Source organism: Lepidochelys kempii, chromosome 1 (genome assembly GCF_965140285.1).
Source record: "Lepidochelys kempii isolate rLepKem1 chromosome 1, rLepKem1.hap1, whole genome shotgun sequence".
In the NCBI taxonomy this organism is placed as follows: Eukaryota; Metazoa; Chordata; order Testudines; family Cheloniidae; genus Lepidochelys; species Lepidochelys kempii.
In genome coordinates this window covers 192,937,240-192,962,605 of record NC_136380.1, presented here as the reverse complement: position 1 = coordinate 192,962,605, position 25,366 = coordinate 192,937,240, and the positions used below count along the sequence as shown (strand labels likewise).

The 25,366-nt window shown below is 39.3% G+C and overlaps 1 protein-coding gene across 1 annotated transcript in view; it reads left to right on the top strand.

Moving 5' to 3' along the window:
- The window catches only part of NECTIN3 (nectin cell adhesion molecule 3), a 119,483-nt gene that overhangs the window by 77,711 nt on the left and 16,406 nt on the right, over positions 1-25,366 (top strand). The window contains exon 7 of the mRNA XM_073306147.2: positions 3,811-3,895. Coding sequence (XP_073162248.1) covers positions 3,811-3,895 — 85 coding nt within the window. The remainder of the gene's footprint in view (positions 1-3,810; positions 3,896-25,366) is intronic.

The window sequence follows — 25,366 nt, the reverse complement described above, 5'->3', positions numbered from 1 at the left end:
GCTTTTAAATGGTGTATTTTATTTACAAAGGTACACTCCGCCTTCAAGGTCCGGGAACCCGGGTTGGGATGGTATTGGCTTCAGGGTGATAAACAGTTCCTGGCTGTCAGAGAGAGTGGTTTCTCCACTTGCCTGGTGTGTGCTATCTTTACCCTCCCCCTCCTCCTCCTCCTCATCTTCCTTGTCCCCAAAATCCTCATCCCTGTTGTGTGAGGCTCCCTTGCAGGAGTCCACGTACAGGTGTGGGGTAGCTGTAGGGGCACCCCCTAGAATTGCATGCAGCTCGTCATAGAAGCGGCGTGTCTGGGGCTCTGACCCCGAGCAGGCATTTGTCCCTGTGGTTTTTTGATAGGCTTGCCTGAGCTCCTTAAGTTTCACCCAGCACTGCTGCTCCCTGTGATAGCCTCTGTCCTTCATGCCCTTGGAGATTTTTTTCAAATATTTTGGCATTTTGTCTTTTGGAAATTCTGATAGCACAGATTCATCTCCCTATACAGAGATCAAATCCAGTACCTCCCGTTCGGTCCATGCTGGAGATCTTTTGCGATTCTGGGACTCCATGGTCACCTCTGCTGATGAGATCTGAACGGTCACCTGTGCTGATCAGCTTGCCACAGTGGCCAAACAGGAATGAAATTCAAAAGTTTTCAAGGCTTTTCCTGTCTACCTGGCCAGTGCATTCAAGTTGAGTGCTGTCCAGAGTGGTCACAATGGAGCATGCTGGGATAGGTCCCAGAGGCCAATACCATTGAATTGCATCCACACTTCCCCAAATTCGACCCGGCCATGTTGATTTCAGTGCTAATCCCCTTGTCAGGGAGGAGTACAGAAATTGATTTTAAGAGCCCTTTAAGCCAACAAAAATGGCTTCGTTGTGTGGACAGGGTTAAATCGCTCTAACGCTGCTAAATTCGACCTAAACTAGTAGTGTAGACCAGGGCTTTAGTGACTTTGGATTTTTAAGAAAGCAAATTTTAGGAGGTGACTGATAGTCATGTCAATCATTGTACGGGCCTATCTTACAAAAGTATCCCCGTATGAGGTAACTTTTTAAAAAGAACGTAGGCTTTAAAAGACAAAATAGAGTTTAAGCAAACTTAAATTAAGGACTTCTAATGAACATACACATATGTATGTCTTTGTTACACAAAAGAGAATATCCACTAAAATGTACGTAAAGGTCTAAATTTAATTTAATGCTTTAAGTCACTGTTACAAGAGAAACTTAAAAACAACTTAGTTGACTTATATAAATATAACTAAATAGAGACTTCCTGAAAAGTGAAGGGAAATCCTTGTCTTGCAACTCTGCCGTTTAACTACATTTCATGTTGAAGGGGAAACAATAGAAATTTAAGTTAACATAAACAGGGTGGTAAGAAGTCAGAAGTTGCTCTTTGACTTAAATGCTTTAAGTACCATGTGATGATAATCAACAATTCATAGTCTCTCATTCTTGAGTTTACACTTCTCCATCTCAAATTTAACCACATAAATATGTAACTTAAATTTCTTTGACTTTCATGTGGATTAAACACTTAAATCAGCTATCTATATAGTCTTAAACTGCTATATTATGTAAATTGATGCTAATGAAATGAGGGGTGCCCAACCTGCAGGCTGTACACTGTGTACCAGAGCGTTTCATAAGGCCCGTGGCCTGCTGAGCACAATAAGAGATGATTCATTAGCGTTTTGTCCTCATGTTTACATCATTTTACAAGTGTGTAAATACACAATACTGTATAGAGGTTGTTATTATCTAAGTAGATATGAAACAAGCTGAACTTAAAATATAAATTAATACAGGTGACTTTAAATCTTGTGAAAATATGTATAATCTGTTTGGCCCACACAACATTGTGCTAAGGTTTGAGGCCCTCCTGTGTAATAAGGTTGGGTCCCAATGAATTAAAGGAATTATCTGGGTACCTCAAATGAAATGAATTGATTAGACGCAGACTAAAAGGGGCATTTTTTTTCCCCCTCAGGAACATTACATATGAAATACTTAATCAAAAACTAAAACACTTAACTAACCCAGGCACAAAGAACAAAATCTTGAAAAGTGCTTCAGTTACTTGGTGCTCAGTTTAACGTTTAAAAAATAGACTGTTTTGAGGAGGGAGGGAGTGCCAAGGATTGATCTAGTGAAAATCCAAGGTCCCTACAAAGGGTTTATCTGGATAGAATAGAAAATTTGCATTAAATCATACGTTCATTCTTAGGTGCTGCTTCACTTGTTCGTAATTGAACTACACACTACAGTAACATAGAAAACAAAACTCTAGGCTCAGATGTTTAACTGCAGTTGAAGTTCATGGGATCATCATGAATATTAAGTGGACAAAAATAAATCCATGAGGTACTAGTCAGATGGGACTTAACTGACTAACTCTTCATCACTAAAAGAATCCTTAAACTACATGTTAAATGAAAAGTAATATAAACAAGTGTAGTTCAGTCTTATTTTTTCAGGTCTGCAATGCATTGTTAAAATCATTCTAGTTTACTTTGGCTGTTCTGGGACAGTAAAGATTTAACAGCTCCTCCAGTTGCCTAGCACCTACACACTCACGTCTTCCTTAGTATATATTATGAGCTCCAGCTTCCAACTTCCCCTTCCATGCCGGTACTTGGAGACAGATGTAGAGAACACATTTACTTTTTTGGTTCTCTCCTTTTCTGTGTGGAAATACTTTATCTTAATTAATGAAGATTCACAAATTAGGTATTCTCAGAAGAGAAGAGGTAACTTTCAAAGTAAGCACTTACCTTAAGATTTACTCAAATCTAACAAAATTCATTAAGGATGATAATGTTGGGATTCCCTCAGACCTCTCTCCATCAGCTTCCCAAGAACTCAATTCCACTTCATCACTCAGGTATTTTTATTTGGCGTACAATAGTGCTATGCGGAGTTGATAAGACTCAAAAGCGGGGGGCTGGATGCAGGGTACTTCACAGCTCCAAAGTTACTCTCTCACTTTTATATACATTACACATCCCTTTGCATTTACTATGCATTACATCACATATTTGTGTATTGGCTTGGTTACTTTGCGAGAACCAGTGCCCGTACAGCATGTATTGTCCATGCTCTGTCCATGGTTCGGCTTCCTCTTTATCTCATCTCTACATTCCTAGCTTATTTGTCTCTTATGTAGGTCATAACAAATAGTTCACTGTGTTCTCCCTCTTAGGTTAGTTTGCTCAGATATTCTTTTTAGTTTACTGACCTATATACTTACCTTAGTGCATATGTCCTGTTTTCAGTCCAATGATTGTTACTACCTAATCCTGTCTTCCAAAGAATGAGGTCTCCCTGTGTGTGTTAATTACTCATGTCAGGCTAGGCCTCAGCTAGAAATTATATCCCTAACATTTGAGTATTCATAGTTAAGGTTCTTAGTACACTGAAGTCTTTCCCATAATTTAAAAAAAATATTTTTAATTTGAACATAGAGAAATCAAATAATTCCCATTGTTTCAATTAGTACTTTTTTTCTGTACTGCAGACAGTTATCCAAAGTAAGCATCTCGTATGCAAATCTGATTACAAAGAACACATACCATAGGAAGAATAAGTAGAGTTAAAGAATACGAAGGTGCATGTAATTGGTGGTTGCCAATAAGTTACGTTTACAAAACTCAGTTTCATTGTAGATCTATTAGTGGTGCGAGGAAACAAACTGTAGAATATGTATCCAGGGCGTTTCTGTGAAGGTATTACTGTGGAGAATACTGACGTTACTGTTCATTTGGTCTTCACAAATATGCCAAGTTAAACTGTATAATCTTTTTATGCAGGATTGATCTTCCACCCACACACAAACCACCACCTTCATATGAGGAAAGAGCCCTTTCTGTATCTCAGAAAGAAGTCATGCTTCAGGTAGGTGAATGAGTAATTTTAACATTTCAAAACAGAGAATAAGCATGTGCTAACTAACATTATGTTGCTTACAAGAATACTTCAGTGTTATATGTACAGGTCCTTGTAACGGGAATTGACTAACGTTGGATTTTTGCAACATGATGTTGATTTAAACTTAAGTGGAAGAAACAACTATTTTACTGAAGTATTAAAGCATTAAAAGGGTTTAATTTTAATTAGCTATTTGTTTTCTCTATAATATATTAACTTTACATGGAAATGCTGTAATTTGCTGAAATTGGCATGTATTAAACACAACTGCCATAGCTGCTCTAAAGCAAAATAACTCGTAAATGATAGTTGATTATTTTATGCTTCAGAATATTTTAGTGCACCTGAAAAGATGGGGACAGAACTGCATTGTTAGAAGTATTAATGGTTTGTCAGTGTAAGCTTCCTTACACAGATGAATTAATAATGCCCCCTGCCATGGAAGAACCACAGGAGTGGCCATCCTGTTAGCCTAGTGTATGGTCTTTCAGTAGCGGAGGTGCCTTACAATGATGGCTTCTGTGATTGGGGGAGTGGGGGCGGCAGTATAGGCCCCTGAGTACCTTTGTCATAATTGAACTAGTCAACTCTGCTGTCAGTCAGACTTGGTTGATTTACTAGAAAGGTTTGTTCTGTATTAAGCAACATACATACAACTAATTTTAACATTCATTACTGAAAGCATCCTCAATGGGGAATATTAGTATTTAACTTTATGTAATGCACTATACCCAACCCCCTCATAAAATTTAGAGGTGTTATGAGCCTCAAAACTGAGGCTGGATGTGGATTTTGAACCTCAGACCAGGAGTGAAATCCTGGTCCCATTGAAGTCAATAACAGAAATGACTTCACTCTACCTAGAGTTTCATTCATTAGGAGTGCTCTAATCTGGGCTTCAGTTCAGTATTTCAGTATCCATAGTATTTAATGAAATTTTTGTTAAAGCTTTACCATATCAAGCTCCATTGTAATACAGGTTTGTAAAATACTTTGCAAATTCAGTCAATGGGCTGAAATTTTTCTGTAATTCCTTCCTCTTAACTTACTAACCATATAAAGCAAGAAAACTTTGATACACAAGATACTACCATTTGAATATTGACTGCTCATTTTACCACAATGAGATGAGAGAGAGAGAGAAGATGCAGCTGGGATAGCCTGAAATAATTAAGGCTCTAGTTATGTGTTAAGGGGAGAAAAAGACCTGTGTGACTGTCTTGTACCTTAAATAGCAGGGAAGGCATCTGTTAGACCTTTGTTTTTTCTTTCACACAGAATCACTGAGATGAATTGGGTTTAAAAGCAACGGGACTTAAGGTGAAATGGGAAGAAAAGGGTGATGGAGATTTGGGCACCAGGAGAAGACTTCAGCTTTGGAACAAAGCTGAGTTTTCACACTGAATGCAGATTTGCCACTTGGTTCACACATTCTATAGTTTTTGTTCAGAATTGCCTGAAGGAAAATTTCTGCAAAAAAACAGCATTTCCTTCACCCTAGTTAAATAGTGAAGTCCTTAATTATGGAGTTATGGACCACTGTAAGACCAATAACATTGTAAGCCTGATGAAAACTTCTTCTCCCTCTCCTCCTGCTCCCCCCCCCCCCATACACACACAATTCGGTCTCACTCTGATATCTCATAGAGATTGCTTTAAGCATCAAGGCTTAGTGTCTTGCAAAAGTATTAATTATGAAAACTGATGCTCTTATTGATGTAAATGTCCAGTCCCTTGTTAAAATTTGAACATTCTTGACCTCAACTTCTTGAGGCAATCAGTTTCACAATCTAATCACAGATTGTGTGAAAAGTTATTTCCTTAATTCAATTTTGAATTTGCTGTCCAATAGTGTCGCTAAATGTCTACTTGTTCTTGTGTAATGAGACTGGGAACTTCTGTCCTCCCTGTCTACCTTCTCTATTCCATTCATTATTTAAATTTTATCATGTCTGCTCTTATTCCTTTTAGTTCTATGGTAAACAATCCTAATATTTTTGCATGCCCTTGATCATTCTCACCACTGTTCTCTGAAACCCTTTGCATTCTGCAATAGACCTTTCTTTGAGATGTGGTGGCCAGTACTGCATCCACTGTTTCAGTTGAGGCCACACAAGTGATGTATGCAATGTTCTTATATAAAACCTTTGTATTAGTCGCTATCCTATTCCTTAGGCATCCTGATACCATTTCCTTTTTTTTTTTTTTAAACCATGTATCTACCTTTAGTAGAGGTCTTCATTGAGCGGCCAACATTGACATCTGTGCCCCTTTCGTAAGAAGATTAAGTCTATTTAGACCCTTGGGAATTGTAAGAGAATTCTTGATTTTTTTTTTCCATACAGTGTGCTTTTCTTTGCATTTTTTGACATTGCATTCACCTACTGTCATGCTGCCAAATAACCTAACTTGTTTAGGTCCGTCTGAAAATCCTCAGTCCTTTGTGGTTCTCACTAATCTATAACTTCATATGAACTGTAAATTTTGTTTCCTCATTACTGGCCTCTCTCCCTACTCCAGACTATTAACAAATATATTAAACTCTTGGCCTTGGTATATAACCTTGGTGCGCTCTACTGTTAATCTTTCACCATAAGAAAAATCAGCCATTTAATTCTACTTTTGACTTTGTTTCCTAGTCAGTTACTGAACCATGACAAAATTTACTTTCTCATGTGATGACCATGTGGACTTTTTGTGGTAACTTATGAGGAATCTTGTCAGAGAATATTTGGAAGCTGAAATTAATATATTTTATCCATTTATCCTTTATCCATTACTTCATTGACATATTCAAAGATCTCTAAGATATTGAGATGCAAATTTTCTTTGCAGAAGAGGAGGTTTGGAATGAAGGTATAGAAGAACTTTAACTAAAAACACTGTCTTAAAGTTAAAGGTCCTAATGGAGAAAGCAGTGCTGCTTCTTCAAATGCTAGTCCCCATTGTATTGCATTGTGGGGTTACGCATATGCACCATGCATTCAGAGCTGGAGAATTTGAAAGTAGCATCCACTGGTCTGTGCAAGTGCTCTGGTTCACCTCATGCCTCTGTCTGAGGGAATAAAGGGCAGGTCATACTAACTGCCTCTCCAGTTCCTTCTCACCACCAAATGAGAACCTTCAGCGTCCATGGCTTTGGCTTCATTCTACAAAATAGGAATTACTTAGTTCATAAATAGTTAACATTTTTAAGAGTTTTTACAGTTAGTGTTAGTCTCCTGAGGGGACCCCCATACCCTGTTTGGGTGTCAGACTAGGCCCAGGACTCCAGGCATCAAACTCTGCTTCCTGTCTGCGATTCTTCTTGGTCAGTGATGAGCACCAGCACTGCCTGTATTACCTTGGGGAAGTCCACATCATGGCGAGGTGCAGTATTTCCCAGTCATTCCCTAGCCATACCTGAGAAGGGCAGGAACTTTTGTCTCCACAGATATCTCATGGAGAAGACCATGTGTCCTCAATCGGACCCAGAATGGGAACCCTCCTCCCCCCTCTGGGCTTCATCAGGGCAACCTCAAATTCTACCTCTGCAAGAGCATATCTGCCCAAGAACAGGTTCCAAGCCATGAAAACTATCATCGCTCACGTCCCAAACAATCTTTGAGTACCGGTCAAGTCATGTCTGTCTCTTTCCTAGGTCATATGGCCTCATGCACCTATGTCACCCCATTCAGAAGACTCTCTCTTTGTTGCTTTCAAACACAGCTGCAGTCAGTATATTCTCTAAATTGCCATTCCATGAACCTCTTGGTGACATTTCCAGTCAAAGTAGTATTTTCTCTGCTGTGATGGACAAACCCTCATCAGGTATGCATGGGAGTCCCTTCTTCGAGTGTTCCTGTGGGTGCTCCACCTTAGGTGTGGGTGCTCCCTGTGCCTGAAATGGCACAGACACCTGAGGAGGAGCACCCCCCACAGGAACAACCATCTTGAAGAACCTCAGTTACTGCACAAGGTGAGTCACCTTCTCTTTTCTCCCTTCCACTCTGGACAGGAGCGTTATTACAGATCCATCCCTGTTAGGTTGGAGAGCCCACATGAACAGCCACACAACACAAGGTACCTCGACCTCTCGAGTGTTCAGGAAAACTGAATCCAAAAGAAATCAAATCAAATGAAATCTCTTTAGTTGAAACCAAAACTAATATTTTCAGGCATTTTTAAAGTGCTAAATTCACAAAACGGCCAGAGGTGAGCATAGTGCTGCTGCCCTCCTTGGTAAGTTGTAGCTCAGTGGTTAGGACATTCACCTATGGTGTGGGAGATGGGGTTCAATTCACCCATGTGAATTGGTGGGGGGAATTGAATTTCATTGTCCCTTGTTGCAGGAGTCTGGCGGGGAATATGGAATAGTCTGGCGGGGGCTTTGTCAGAGTCTCCTAGTGAAGGTGTAATTATGTGTAAATAAATAATAATTAGTCATTGGAGCATAGACTTGAACATGAGTGTCCTACGTCCTTGGTGAATGATCTATCCAATGCTACAGAGTCATGCCAGGTTTCTGGCTGAGTGATTCTATTAATTGCCACACTGAATGACCATTGCCACCACCTCTCTCCGTTGGGTATTCTGTGAATGGCCTGTAGGTCTCAGGGAAAAGAAACTTGCTGCAACTATTGGTCAAATTAACAAATTGCTTTGGGTTGATCAAAACTGCATTTTTGGCAAACAAACTATTTGTCAAAAAAAAAAAACTTTACCAAGCTCTACAGAAGACATTAGTACCACTTGTTGCCTCTACTTTTTGTTAGGGGTCATTAAGAAAAAGGCCTGGTGTTTTTATGGGGAATATTGGAAAAGCAGCAGTACTGTTGTCATATGTGCTTACTTAAAACAGGAAAAGCACAAATTGAACTTCAACTAATTGACTAATTTGAGTGTGAAAGATGAAAAAAATTGAGCAGTTACTGAATCAAGTACGTCTGATGGGTTTCTATTGGACAATGTATTGTAATCAATCTCCTACAACTACTGTAGTTTATAATATGCTGGCTAGACATAATCTCACAGTACTTTATGGATTCTAAGGCTGGAAGGGACTGCTGTGGTCCTCTAGGCTGACTTCCTGTATAGCACAGGCCATGGAACTTCCCTAAAATAATTCCGAGAGCATATCATTTAGGAAAAAGTCCACTCTTGATTAAAAATTCAGTGATGGAGAATCCATCACAACCCTTGGTAAATTGTTCCAATGGTTAATTACTCTCACCATTAAAAGTTTGCCTTATTTCCAGTCTGAATTTGTCTTCAATTTCCAGCCATTGGATCAGGTTACATTTTCTGTGCTAGATGGAAGAGTCCCATTGCTAAATATTTGTTCCCCATCTTATAGACAGTAATCAAGTCACCTTTTAACCTTATCTGTCTTAAGCTAAATTGATTGAGCTCCTTGAGTCTATAAGTATAAGGCATGTTTTCTAATCCTTTAATTCTTCTCATGGCTCTTCTCTGAACCCCCTCCAATTGATCATCCTTCTTGAATTGTGGGCACCAGAACTGAACACTGTATTCCCACAGCAGTTGCACTGGTGCACTAGTAAAATAACCCCTCCACTCGTTCTTGAGATTCCCTTGTTGATGGATCCATCTTTTGGCCACTGTTATTACCCTGGGAGCTCGTGTTCAGCTGACTTATCCACCATGACGCCCAAAAGTTTTTCAGAGTCACTACTTCCCAGGATAGTCATTCTGTAAGTATCACCTAAATTCTTTGTTGCCAGATGTATATATTTACATTTAGCCATATTAAAATACATATTATTTTCTTGCACCCCTGTTACCAAGCGATCTAGAGTGTTCTATATCAGTGACTTGTCTTCATTATTTACCACGCCGACAGTTTTCAAGCCATTTCAGATTTCATCAGTGGTGATTTTTTTTCTTCCAGCATTGATTAAAAATCCTAAATAGCATAGGACTAAGAACTGATGTCTACAGATCCCACTGAAAACAACTTGCTTAGTAACAATTCCTTGTTTACAATTACATTTTGAGACCTATCAGTTAGCCCGTTACTGTTAATCCATTTAATACAGAGATATGCAGTGAGAAGTTCATGGGCCAGATGTGGCCCACCGAGGCTTCCAGCGTGACCTGCTAGCTCACCTTAAAAAATGTTTAGAATTACATTCACGAACAGTGATGCACTGCCTATCATTTGTCTATGACTTCCTTAGTAAGTAACTTACTGGCAGTGCTTAATTTGTAATGAAAAAGGTGCCGGGGCTCAGCTCTGGGACAAATTAAGCACCAGCTGGGCGGCTGGAGAGCAACAGCTGCTTGCTGACTGCCCAGCTCAGAAGGCAATGCCACCGCTAGCAGTGTGGCGGAAGTAACAGTGGCATGGGGTATTGCCACCCTTACTTGTGCGCTGCTGCTGCTGGTCAGCCAGGGAATGGCAGATGCTGGCTGGGAGCCCAGAGGTGCGAGGGCTCATCCCCAGTGCAAATTAAGCATTTGTTACTGGATCTTAAGTTCTCACAATAGCGATACAATTGTGTCCTTTTTTTTTTAGTTAGAGCCAAAAATCAACACAACTGGGAGTAAATGTCACACAGTCAACAGCAAAACCAAGCTTTTAATCCACACTGGACAGCAGATTTTCTTTATTAAACTACCCCCTTTAAATGCAAAACCTTTGTGTTTTAATATGCCAAATGACTGCATCAGTCTGTAAGGCTGTCAACATGAGGCACCACTTTGAATCAAACCACAGTAACTTCAACGTGGCCTATCCTCCTGGCAGTGTTGTGAGATGTGACAAAATGGAAAATCTGAAGTCTTTGTATCACACTTAAAATTTTATTGTCACAGCATCAGCCAATCTACAAGAAAAAGCAACACTTCCTTCTCTTTGGATCATGTTGGTACTGGTTAAAAGGAGAGCCTTTCCTGGATGTTTGTGAAAGAGTGAACATTGGAAATGCTGGAAGAGCTTTTTGTTGAAGATAAAAGCAAAGATGATGTGCACCATGTGAAGCAAGATCCCCTGTCTGATTCCACTGCAGTGTGAAGATTGGATGTAATTTATGAGGATTGGTTGTGAGCACTGCTTTCCAATTTAAAAAAATGCCAAATATAGGTTTCTTGCAGTGGATGATCAAGTGATTTAAGTGACACTGCCCAGCTATCGCTGTTTTAGATTTTATGATCTTCTATGAAAATTTTTGTGCATAATACAATTAGAAACCTACACCACAGAAGAGATAATTTTTGAAAAGGTAAAAGTATTTTTTTGAAAAAAAAAAATAGTAGTTTTAGACCTGGAGAAAGTTAACTTGCTTGTTACAGACTGATGTCCCTCCATGACAGGGAAAGAGAAGGGCTTTGCTTCACATTTGGCAGCAATACATGCTTCATTAAATATACTTCACTGCATCATTTACCAGACTATTCTGTGCAGTAAGTTTTCTGGGGACATGAAAAAAAACAATGGTGTTGTAATTAGATTACATTGTGTATGTGAACCACATACACTCAACTTCTAGCTTGCATCATCGTCTTTTTAAAGCTTTTTTACAAGACATTTTGGCTGAATACGGAGACCTGTTGCAGCATGACTAGTTTCTCTGGTTAAGGAGGGGGAGTGTGTTAGAGATGTTTGTGTACTTCAAAAAGAAATAATAGAATTTCTTTCAAACCACAAGACTTGCAAGTTCCTGCAATTTATGAATGATGTTCCCTCTGTCACAAGTAGCCTTTTTGTGCCATATTGCTGGTCACTTGAATTTTCTCAACTTGCAACTTCAAGGCCATGCAAGCAGTGTCAGGAATCTGTTTGAAAAAGTATGTGCCTTTCAGAGGAATCTTGTAATCTTTCGGGGAGACGACAGGAGAGATGTTGCACTTTCCCACATTGCACGTAGTAGCTACAGATGAAAGGTCTGTGAAAATGATACAAGAATTCCTAAACAATCTGAGCGAAAATTTTAAAATGAGATTTCAGAATTTTAAAATTCTGAAGGATTTGCTTTTATTTGTTCGTGATGCATTTTGTTGTCTCTGCTGAAGCAAAGAACACTGGCCTTCTGAAGCAAAGAACAATCTTGATTCAGCTGATGAAGGTGCCTTTCAATTAGAAATTGTAAGGCTCCAGAGCTCTGATGTCTTGAAGGCAAAATTCAGAGTAGTGGGACTTTGTGATTTCTGGACTCAGTAGGCTGACCAGTTTCAGAATAGCCAGAATCTAGTAATTATCTTTTTAAAAGATGCTTGGATCAACATCTCTCTGCTAATCTGGGTTTTCTACCATAAATATGATAAACCAACACTGTGATTGCCTGACAGATGAGCATCTTCACCAGTGCATTCATGTTGCCCTGGCCTCCTACAAATCACTCTTCACAAAGCTTGCCAGAGATCGTCAATGTCTCCTCTCCCATTAGAGATTGCAACGTTTATCTTTTAATAAAGTTTATAATCAACATTACCACCCGTGTTTGTGGCAATCAGTCTTCATTTATTGGCAGCCTAAGTTTGTGGTTTTGGGGGGTTTTTTTTGGTCAGCTTTCTGCACAAATGGCCTGCCTCTTGTCATGAAATTCTCGAATTGGCCTGCAGGTCAATCTAATTGAGTATCACTGATTTAATGTGTGTGCCATGTTAATTTTCTATATTCTAGTTTTTTAATCAAAATGTTGTGTGGTACTAAGTAAAATGCCTTACAGAAGTCTAAGTATATTACATCAACACTATTACCTTTATCAATCAAACTTGTAATCTTACCAAAAAAAGGTAAGTTTTGACAGGATCTGTTTTCCATAAACCCATGTTGATTTGCATTAATTACATTGTCTGCCTTCAGTTGTTTGTTTGAGTCCCATATCAGCCTTTCCATTATCTTTATGTGGGATCGATGTCAGGCTGACAAGCCTATAAAATGTATAGTCTGGTTGGTCCTAGGATGCCATTTTCAGGAATTGTCATGCAGCACTTGAGTAACCATGGGATTATCATTTTGCCTATAAATCAGGTGAATAACTGGCATTTATTGAGCCTGTACTTCTTTCAGGGCTTGTTTTCGCTACCAGGGTAAGTCTACCTAAGTTATGTCGACTCCAGCTACGTTATTCATGTAGCTGGAGTCGACATAACGTAAGTCTACTTTCCTAAGACACTCTCCCGTTGACTTAACTTAATCTTCTTGGGGAGCTGGAGTGCTGGGGTTGACTGGAGAGTGCTCTGTCATCGATTTAGTGTGTCTTTGCTAGATCTGCTAAATAGTCACCTGCTGCATCAATTGCAGCAGCGTCGATCTCCCTGGTAGTAGAGACGAGCCCTAAATCAAGATAATAGAATTTAATAAAATTTGCAGATGACACAAAGTTGGGAGGTATTGCCAATATGGAGGAGGACCAGAATAACATACAAGAAGATCTGGATGACCTTGTAAACTGCAGTAATGGAAATGGGATGAAATTTAATAGTGAAAAGTGCAAGGTCATGCATTTAGGGACTAACGACAAGAATTTTCCTATAAGCTGGGGATTTTAGTGGAAAGTGGCAGAGTAGGAGAAAGACGTATGTCTGTTTGGCCGCTCATAGTCATCCTATGATCAACAGTGTGATGTGGCCATGCAAAAGGCTAATGAAGTCCTAGGATGCATCAGATGAGGTATTCCAGTTAAGACAGGGAAGTGTTAGTACCATTCTAGAAGGCACTGGTGAGACCTCATGTAGTACATTGTGTGCAGTTCTGGTCTCCCGTGTTTATTAAAGATCAGTTCAAACTGGAATAGGTGCAGAGAAGAGCTACTAGGATGATCCAAGGAATGGAAAACCTACCTTAGGAGATGACTCGAGCTTGGCTTGTTTAGCCTAACCAAAAGAAGGCTGATAGGAGAAACTATTGCTTTCTATAAATGTATCAGAGGGATAAATACGCTTGAACATCGGCAACTGCCAGTAGCAAAAATCCCCAATGGCTGGAGAGGGGACACTAGATGGGGAGGCTGCGAGTTACTACAGAGAATGCTTTCCCAGGTATCTGCCTGGTGGGCTTTGGCCACATGCTCAGGGGCTAACTGATTGCCACATTTGGGGTCAGGAAGGAATTTTCCCCCAGGTCAGATTGGCAGAGACCCTGGGGGGGTTTCGCCTTCCTTTGCAGCATGGAGCATGAGTCACTTGCAGGTTTAAACTAGTGTAAATGGTGAATTCTCTGTAACTTGAAATCTTTAAAACATGATTTGAGAACTTTAGTAACTCACAGGTTAGAGGTCTATTACACAAGTGGGTGGGTGAGGTTCTGTGCCTGCAACGTGCAGGAGGTCAGACTAGATGATCACAGTGGTCCCTTCTGTCCTTAAAGTCAGAGTATGAATAATAAAATTGAACTAAACTATGCTGACATTTAGTCCAGTGGTAGACACAGTCCAATCGGATGTGATTAATCATGTCTTTTATTTGGGCACACTAGCCCAAAACACTTGAGATGCTAAAAGAATCAGTCAGTAATCAATGGCCTGTGTGTCCTTGCATAATCTGAAGGATAAGGGCTGTTTCAAGGTCTAAAAAGACCAGGGATACAAGTCAGTGTTCTGCAGATGTTGAATGCTGAAAATTTCAGATTTGAAAATGTCACTCAGATTATATGTTTCAGAGTAACAGCCATGTTAGTCTGTATTCGCAAAAAGAAAAGGAGTACTTGTGGCACCTTAGAGACTACTCTTGCCTCTCTATTTGCTCACACTGGAATTCCAACCTATTGCTTGTTCTTATTTCAATACAGTGATTAAGTGTGTCACTCCATCTGAAAAATTATAATGCCAAATTTCACGTGGAATATAGCGCTTGAGCCAGACTTCCACATAGTTCTTGATTTTTTTTTTTTTGTATGTGCAAATTACTCCAGGCAAAAAACATGGAGACTAAGGCACATGCAATAACGCCCTACAATTCAAATTCCTGGTATTAATGGAAACATAGATTGCTAAAGTCATGACGACATTGAAATGAAGGATAATGTAGGACAGGCAGAATAATGTGACTGTAAACGTACATGTCATTAAATTTATCACTTTTTCTTTACTGGTGAAATGTTAAGTAGAGAAACTCATGGTTTTATAAAGAATATTTTTACAGAGGCTATGATTTTCCATCTCCATCGAGTCTAAGGTGGGTTGAGTACTATACTGCCACTTAAGAACCTAATGTTCTTCTTTTCAAGGATTTGGTGAAACATTTCTTATTGTAGATGGCTATAAGTTGTATCTGGCACATCAATACATAAGACAAAGAGGTCTTCTCTGATGCAGGACTCTATTATACAAGATACATAGATTAAGCCAAAGCCCAAGTGCCTCTAAAGGCAATGCGTATGGAGATTTGTGTTTGGATATCTTCATCAAAGTGGATTGGACAGAGTGAGTAAAGATGCTGGGTATACATGAAATAGAACTACTGCAAAAAAGGAGAGCATGTAAGAGCAAAGCAGAAAGTGAGACTGAGATAAGAGGAATAGTAAGATGTTCAGGAGTATATGGAATAAGAGGAAAAGCAAAAACAGACAACAGTGTGCAGTTAAACAGAACCTTGCAGCTGAAGATGGTTGAAATCAAAATATGGAAGTTTGGGGCTCAGAGAGGGGATGTCACCAGTGTGTGAGAAGAAAAATCATCATTTTATAAGCATATTGGAGTTATGTCAGCAACTCAGAGGAGCCAACTTGATCTGAAATGAAAGATGAACCAGGCTTTAGTGGTGGAGAAAGAGAGAGGCTGATTCTTTCCTTTCGTAATCTCTCGTAAAATGATATGATTTAAGAAGAACCTTCTTGTTGAGAGTTGTCTTGTATTCCCAGATGTGTGATATGGCACCCAGCCTCAAGCTGCAGAACTTCCTTGAAAAACTGTCATTTGGGAGGAGAGTGCCCAAGAGATCTTGAAACAGTGATATCACTCTACTCTATAAAAGGGAGTGCAAGTAGTAGTTTAAAAGAAACCCCTCAAATGAAAATATTACTTTGTACCAGAATGGACGATCCAATAAGTACTTGGCTAATTTCATGGAATCTCTCTAGCCACAGTTATTTCTAAAGCTAATATAACAAATAACCATTAATTGACTCAAGTTGTATTGAGTTTAAATAATGAAATTGACTATTCAAATCTGAGAATTGATCAGTACATAAAATCTTGAGATTTATTTGATACTCATGTTGTAGTTTTATTTAAGATTTAAAACTCTTGATTTTAAGTAGAGGATGCTCTGATTAGAAATATAAAGCTCTATTCAAACTTAGTTTTCCAAGAACCATGGAAGTCTCCTTGCAAGTTAAACATGTATGTATACAAGAACCTTCACAGTACTTTAGAAGTGCAAAATATTAGTTAAATAATGTTTCAGGTTTGCTGTATTGCACATTTTACAGCTAATCCTGGCAATAGCTTGATGAAGGGAACACTAATCTTAGTTTAGTCCTGTGGTCTTGAATATTTTATACTTCGTTTCCCTGAGTAAGTATTTTAGTTGAATTGGAGGTATGCTGTGCTATCTGAGGAACAAATGTGTCCAAAATGAAGTAGGGAGAGGCTTTTTGACCAGAATAAATGGTATAGATCCTAATCGTTACTAGGGCATTATTTTAAAATATTTAAAAACAGTGTACATGATCCTAAATATGTTTACTTGACATTTGCTTTTACAAATATTTCAGATTGAAGGTGGACATAAAAATACTAAGCATTTGTTTAACTCTTTCTTTGTTAGTCATCTTGAATTATATTATTAACTTCCATGGGAAGAGAATTAAGCCAAGGGTGGGTGAGTGGTAAATTGCTACCAGAAATGTCTTAAACATAATACTTCCCCCTTCCTCTACATAATATATTCCTTTTTCAGAGGTGAGGTAATGTACCAAACAATTTTGGGCTAAAGCATCCAAAGAAATCGATAGATGTTTTTGAGACATTGGCCAGTGGGTTTTGACTTGGGCCATTTCAGATGCATCAAATAGTATTCAGGTGCTTTCCTCTGTTTCAGAAATGATGTAAGAATATCTCTATATTGGTCTATACAGTTTGTACTTAACACTAACTACTATTAAATGTTGAAAATGGTGATATTGAGATAAAAAATTAACTTCACTCTGGATTGTTTGAAAAAGAAATGGACTGCTAAGAAGGGTGATGGGAAATCTACTTCTCTTTCTAGATGCTGTCCTTGGCCCTTGAACTTAATAAAGATAAATAATTCAGTCTCGTACAGTTTACTGACTGAATTTGAGTATTCTAAATGTAGAACTTGAATCAAATGAAGATGCTACAAATGCAAAAGGCATAGTATCTATTAGCTGAGACTCAACAAGTTAATAGTAGGACTTTTTAGGCTAGATTAAAGAAAATCACGAGACTTCACAAAGTGTGCTTTACATGGAAATACTTCTAAAGATGTGGATTACGAATTGACAGTCTGAAGAAGCTGTAATCTTTCATTTGCTTGATCAGCACCAGCTCTTCAGCATCTAAATGTTACATTACTAACTAAAGCAAATGTCTCGAGTAACTGTATTCTGATTTTAAGTGGTTGGAATTTTAAAATACTAAATCACCCTTGATTATAATTAAAGATGATGGGTCAGTGCCACAAAGATGAAACTCAGACTGCATGTTCTCTAAATTTTGAAGGCATTGTGTCTTAGGTCTTGAGTTGCATAATGGGTCCATCTGCTGTTAACAAATTTATTTCTGAAAAGCACCCACTGTAAACCTTAAAATGTTGCAATTTTTCATTAGAAACAGAACACTAAATTGAAACATTTCAGTGCATAAAAAATAACAGTAAATTATAAAATTTAACTGAGTAACCTAATGATAGAGAGTTGGTGTGAAATGTTGATTGGAAGTTAAAAATGAACTGAAGTCTGACTTCATATTTTTATTCAACTACTGTTCATTTGTTTTTTTTTCCAGCAGCTGAACACTGAAATTCAGCTACCCCTGGGGGTGAGGGTAGTAGTCAAACATCTGGCCGAAGTTGTGAAATACTCATGACTAAAAAGCTAACTTGCTAAGCCAAAATTTTGGCTGTACTATGTTTATGCATAGCGAAGCTTTCTATATAATGAGTATTCTCCCTTCCAGAAGTGTGCACAGAATGTGATGGTCAGTGTTCTACTGCCTTAATTTTCACTTTAACTTTAATTACAAAATACCATAGTCAGGTTCTGTCTTGCTGTGACTGCCGAAATAATGTCCAATTTGATTAAATCCTGTGAAGACAACCTATTAAGAAATATATGCATGGTGTGGAATAGCAACAACGCTAGCACTTCTTATAATATTGGTATCATTTTTTAAGTGGGAATAAAACCAGACTACTTATTGTCACTGGGATAGTTAGAAACAAAAACTTAGGAAATGACCTCACCACACATTAAGCAGTGGGGGGTCATTGTCTGGCTTGTAGAAAAAGGTGTATGGCCCTTTTAAGGTCTAGATAGCCAGAGAGTGACTTGCTGCTGCAGCAGCTTCAGCCTGGGGATGCTGACCCATTCCTCCCCTGATGACACGAAGAGATGGAGGACTATTTAGGTCCATGTCGGCACAGGAAAAGCCCTCTTTTACCTGGACCAGGCAAGTGGTGAGGTCCCAGCACCTGCTTGGGTGGGATCAGGATGGGTAAATGATTAGGGAATTACCTGCACGGTATACTTTTATCTGCTGGGTACTCCCTGACATTTAGGAATAAAGTTGTAGCCTAATTAAACCGCATCTAGTGTGTCCTGATCTCCTGGCATATCTGGATGCAGGTTTGAAGGTGAGGTGGGAAAAGAAGAAGTATGTGAACAGTAAGACATCTAACCACTTAACAGAGCTTGGAAATAGAAGCAGGACTACCAAAACTGTCTGAATTAATGTTTGTCCTTGTACTTTTTTAACATGAGTGAGTAATAACTTTGCTATTAGTGGTCACATAAAACTTTAGTATAATTAAATTGAACCTCTTTGCTCATAAATTATTTAGCCCTTTTGTATACAGTACTAGACAGCATTATAATCTTTAAGTCAGACTGAGATGAAGGTCTTGTTTTCAGAGTTATATGTTTTTTAGAATTATTTTTGGGCGACAAGCTGGTCAGTGGATGGAAATACTTTTTATGTAGGCTCTGGAAGTTTTACAAGTATCTTGTTGCATTACTGATGAATAAAACTTAATTATGGCAGCCCTGTGAATGGCTGTGTTCTGGTTTAACTTGTGTCACAGTAATACATGGATAATTATAGGATATAGAACCCAACTAAAACAAATAGTTTCTGTTAAACTCCAATCGTGCTGTGTAGTGAGGTGAAGACTCACCAGTGCAGCACCTCCTGCTGGTCATCTGGGAATTGGCTCTTTTCCAGCTTACGGAGCGCCCTCTGCAGGCCGGTGTCTCGCCTGCTGCTGGCCCTATGTTCCTCCCAGACCTCAGTGCCCTTTACCCTGGGGTTCTGCCCAAGCAGTACCCCCACACTCTGGGTCTCCCCTCCCTTGGGAACCCCTCCCCCCAAATCCACCTTGCCTCAGTGGCTACTGCCAGTCATCATCAAGCCCCCGCTCACTGGGGCAGACTGCAGTCTGTAATGGCCGCTCATCATTGGCAAGGGGTTCGGACCTGCTGCCTTTGCCTATCCCCAGCTGCAGCCCCAGTACCTTTTTGAAGGCCTTCAACAAGGCCTGCAGCCTGGGGGTTTACCAGGCTGGAGCTCCCCAGCTCCCTTTGCCCTTCCCCAGCTCTGCTCTGCTTCAGGTACTTTGCTCCCAAGCAGCTAGCCCTTCCCACTGCAGGACTAGAGTGAGATTCCCCTCCCAGGTTCTGGCCCACAGCCTGCTTATAAGGGCCAGCTGGGCCCTGATTAAGCCAGCCACACCTGTGGTCAGCTACATAGTCAGCTTTCCCTAGCTGTTCTTAATCCCTTTTCCCAGCTGCAGCCCTCTCCAGGGCTGCTTTTAACCCCTTCAGGGCTGGAGTGGGGTGATCATCCAGCTACATGCTGGAATAGGAATGTATAGCTAACTTTTTGTGGAAGGGGAGACCATTTAATTCCATGTAACTAGGGTAATTAAAACTGATTATTGCACATTGTCCCTTTCAAGACTAACCACAGAAATCGAGCAACATGTAGATGGTCTGATTCTAAGCACTCTGAGAGCACTCTGAGGGATGTATTAGACTTTGTGCATCAACAAGCACTAAACTGAAGAGAAGAAGCCCAGAAATATCAGTTGAAGTTGGTTTATGAAGACTCTCTTACTTTAAAAGCTGTTGGGCATTCTCTCCAGATGTTAGGCCAACTATCTTGTCAGATAGGTTTGTCTTTAAAAAGACTGAGATTACAGGCAAAAGGAGAAAAGATACAAATAATGGAGCAAATTCTTTTCAATAGCAAGTAAACAGTCCAGATAACTGAAAAATATTTTGGACAAATTCTTAATACTAATGAACATGAGTAGGGACACATGGTAGTTGGTGAGACCTGACTAATGGAAATTCTTACCAAATTATTTAATAAAGGTTATTTTAACGTTTCTAATTAAAAATTATAGTGTCTGCCATTAAAAAGTTAGGTTACTGAATACTGATTTCAGCCTAGGGAAAAGCTGATTAGATCAAATAACACTTTGTGGTAATTAAGTTTAGATTCCGCAACAGTAACCGCTGTAAAGTGTAATGTTACTGTATTGCTGTTAATATAGAACAGCAATATAATAGCTAAATTTATAATCATACCAATTAAAAGGAATAGGATGAGATTTGTCTAAGTCAAAGTGAATTGTTAACATGCAGCATCAGTAGACAGTTTTGTACAGCAAACCATCCTCTACAATATATTGGTAAAGTCTGTAGCATAGTGGGGCATCAATTCTGTTTAGGGTCACAAAATGCTGTTTATAATGAAAATGAAGGATAGGTCATATTCCCGACTATCATAATTAATTTCATATCAGATGAGAGGCAATTATTGGCCGCTACCACAATATTTTTTCAGTCTAAAGAGCTATTTAGAAAAACCAGTTACCTCAGTATAGATCTGAAAAAGAGATGCAGATAGAGGCCTGTCTATATTAACAAACCAAAAAGACTTCATAATGGAATACTAAAATGTCCCTGATGTTCTTTAGAATGACTACCTGTAAGTGCTTCTGTATAAAGATAAAGAAGGACATAAGGATAAACCTATTTAGAATGGATTCTAGGAAACAAGATGATAGGCATTAGTGGGGGGAGGGAGAAACTGCAGCTATCATAGGATTTGAATATTTGAGAGAGTATACATGTGTGTAAGAAACATGGATGAGGGAGAACATGGTATGGACTTTTGAAGTGGTGGGTTTTTTTTTCTTTTTGTTCTTGCGTTAAGCAAAGTGACTGAAGAAATGATGTATTGCAGCATCTCTGATTTTAGAAGCCTAGAAAACACAATTTTAAACATGGGGAAATAAAATTTGAATCAAAGTAAACCTTTAAGGCCCCAAATCAATTAACAGGATACCTGGGTATATTAATACTTGCAATAAAAATAGGCATTTATCTAACAGACAATTTCTGAGTGGAACTTAAGTGTTGTCACTAACTCTGTGACAATAAAAGGAAAGTAGTTCCCTGCTATGTGTTAGGAAGGTACCTTTTAATCACCTAGAAAAGTTATGCTCATCTCAAGCCTTAGCAAAAATAAGATGGAGTAATGAAAGGGCCAATAGGGTCATAGTTTAGGGCCATCAAGCTGCCGAATCCCCAGTAATGTTTGTCTGAAGTGGTGTATGACTGCATCTGTTTGAGCAGTGTCCAATAGCTTTGGGAGCAGCTTCATCAGAAGGCATTTTCTTTCTGTGTGTAAGGATCTGTAGACTTCCATTCTTTTCATGTATACCACTGATCCTGCTGGCCAAAGGAGTGAAGAGCCTAGATAGAGGAAGGAGAAGACAACTAGGAGAGAGGGGAAGTGAATGAGTTGGATGGATTGGTAGAGGGGATAGTGAATAAGGAACATTGGAGGGAATTTTTTCGATAAGGAATGAGTAGAGAGTGTCAATGGGGGAAAAGTGTTTATAATCACTGAACTTCCACTCAGCTGTTAATTTTCCAAGCAGAAAATGGGCGGCGGATGGGGGGAAGGGTCTCCAGCAGGACTAGTTAAGACAGTACCTAGCCTCAAACTTCAAATGTTTCGGGTCTCCTAAACAAATCTCTAACTCCCTTAAACTGGCCTCTCCCCACCACCTGCTTTCAATTTATGTAATACATACTGGCCCTGTTGTCTGGTATGTGAACATGCTGATCTTCTATTCTCATGGGAAAGAAGTGCTGGCTAATGTACCTTACAACCCTGAGTTCCAGAACATTGATATGAAGGGTGGACTCCTAGGTGGTCCACATGCCCTGTACAGTATGATCCTGTAGTTGACCTGCCAGTCCAAGGAGAGATGCATCCAAAACTGATGTAAGAGTGGGAGGGGAATGATCGAAAGGAACCCCCATAGCACATCTCGTTCAGATACTTCCACTAACATGCTTTGAGGGACGGAGACCAATTTGTTCAGATTGTCCTTGTTGGGGATATAGACTGACCTGAAGCAGAACAAATGCAAGCAGTTTTAAGGTGTGATGTGACACAGTTGCACGCTATTACGAACATAAGCAAGAGCTGGGATCTGGCCATGACATGAGGACTACACCTCGAAGAGCCACTTGGTGAGACAGGGAAAGACCATTACTCCACGTTGGTGAAGGTGTGCAACAGGTAGTGCCATAACTGGAGCGCTGCGCAGATAAAATATTTGTATCTGCATCCAATCGGCAGACACGGTTTGCGGATATCCACATCCCCAGAATGTATGTTGTCTATGTCCCCTGTAATTGACGAGGAACTCTGAAGGATATAAAGCTTCTGCGTCAAATCCTTCTGCAAGATATTCTGGTTTTGGTCATCAGGTTTTCGCCTAGGGTTAAAATGCTTAGTTCAAAAAAATTATTTTTCCTAATCCGTCATGTTTTTGTGGCACCTTTTCAATTGTCCCCTTCTTTCCCCGCCCTTTTTTTTTTTTCTGCACAGTGGTTAAAATCATCGTAATCAAACCTGCATTTTCTCCCATACCAGCAGGCGGGAAATTATTAGAGGATTCTAAAAACATGTAAGATGTATAAGGTTCTCTTCATTATCTAGTTCCAGTATGCCAATACAAGTTGTTGATTAAGTCTATCAGGTCTTTCTGGCTTCCAACTGCATACATTTCCCTATGTACTTGTGTATATATAGGTTGTCCTAAAAATAAGACTTCACCACTTAACATTTTCTCCTCAAACTGCGATAGTTTACATGAACACAATCTGCAACAGTTCTACAATGTAAGTTTAATTAATCTTATATTACTTAATGACTATCTAGATATTGAATGTATCTCTAATTTCTTCAAGATTTATGTGATGTACTTGCATCTCTAAAGAAGTGAGAGACTGCTTCATATTGCCTATTTTTCTGTTGCTAGGGAGACTGTAATCTGGTTTTGTTCATGACACACTTGTATGAACCGAGTAACACTGTGCCATTCCAGGTCTGGTGGCTGACTTCCTTGTATCTCTTGGTTTTATCCATACCCTTTTTTAGAAGTCAGGCATGGAAGCTGATGATTACTGTTCAGATTACAATCATTTTGAAATCCTTAACACTTCCTTGTAAGCAGATATTTAACTTCAGTGGCTGCTCTCTTGGAATCCTTGCTTGCTTTTTAGTTAGCTCTTCCCCAGCATTCTCTTACATGGTTACTTTGTTTTTGTATCTTGACATAGCACAGAATATGGCAATACAGAGTATACTAACACTTATAGTGATCACATTTGGAAGAGAATATTCCTTCTCTACCATCCTGGAAATTCTATTCCTGTTCATGCAGCTGCTCTTCTTCATGCCTTGCAGTCTTCCCCGTCTCCTTTCAGACACTTAATCTTCCCAGTGTTTATACAGGCACCATATGTGTGTCCACACATGGTCATCTTCTTTGCACTTTGTCATGTAATCCTCCTTCCATTAATATTGGAGATCTTAGACTTGTAATAAAGCCTCATCCAGATGATGTTACCATTTTTCCATTCCATAATCTGTTACTGTATGAATTTCCTTTCCTTTCTCAAAACGTGGTGGTGTTCCACGTGGCTATATGTGATAACCTTATTCATTTTCCTGCTGCCTTTGCATTACTCTGCCATTTTTAGGTAATGTTCCCTGCTAGGTCATCACTTGGATGTATAGTAAACTTCCATGTTCTTGGTCAGAAAAATCATTTTCCTTTCTAACCTGCACACTGAGCCATAAGTATGTTCCTTTTTCAGCATTTGCCATTTCAAAAACATTTCAGGTGATCTCAACCCTTTACGTAGCCTATAATGTTCGATTAGGAAATAACTTTTTTCTGTTTGTTACCATCCTTTGCTGTGGTAAACAGGTGACCTACATTTCTCATGTAATTCTTCTTTTATGTACTACAGATGTTAACATTATTGAACTTTGTGCCCCTACTTGTGAACATCACTATAGGTAGATTTGCTTTCTGTGAACTAGATAATTGTTCATGTTCTGCATAACCCTTTACATGTTTCTATCTCCTACTATAGCATAAGGTCTTCCCAGCATCATGCTTTTGATTCTGAATCCCAGTGGCTTCTTTCAATGTGTACAGCCATAATTACAGAGGAATGCCTGTTGGAAACGATCTAAGACAAAGGCAATAATAGAAAAATGGTCATGACATTGCATACCGGTCACTTACAAAAGACATGATGTGTGTTGGAGGAAAGATGAAGCATGTTCCTCCTTGTATGGACTCAAGTTGAGACATTGTTTACTATAGCTGGGATGGCAAGGCAGGAATCTCTGAACAAGTTGTTTACTCACAGGTATGATGACAGCAGGTGAATGTCTCACTTCTACAGTGCTCCCAACGCTTAACAGTCCAAAACCAGAGTTGGCAGTATTATTGACTCCCCGGTGGCAGTACTATGACCTGTTCAGAAGCACAACAGGAATTCCTTCTGTTACAACCATTTAAATTTTCTTTCCCTGTAAATAGTATTCTGCCCCCACCAAATGTCAACTCCTGTACTACATCCTGGCAGGCTGTGATTCTCCTCTCAAAACAGCATTTTTTTCTTTAACTTTCTCTGCGTGCTCTTTCCTTTTTTCAAGCTCAATCTCTCCCCTGTGTACTCTGCTGGCCACTGTTTCCTTGCTGCTTTGTTCTCTGCAAGTTTTGTTCTTCTCCCTTTTCCATTGTCAGTGACTATGAATTTGCTGTGTTACTTCAGCTTTTTTGACCCACATTTTGCTACAAACAATTCATCCTTCTCCATGCACATAGTGTGACAGATTTCTAGCTGGCATAAATTGATTTAGCCGCATTCATGTCAACAAAGCTGCACTGACTTAGCCCAGATAGATCTGGGATTGTCCTATGTATTTA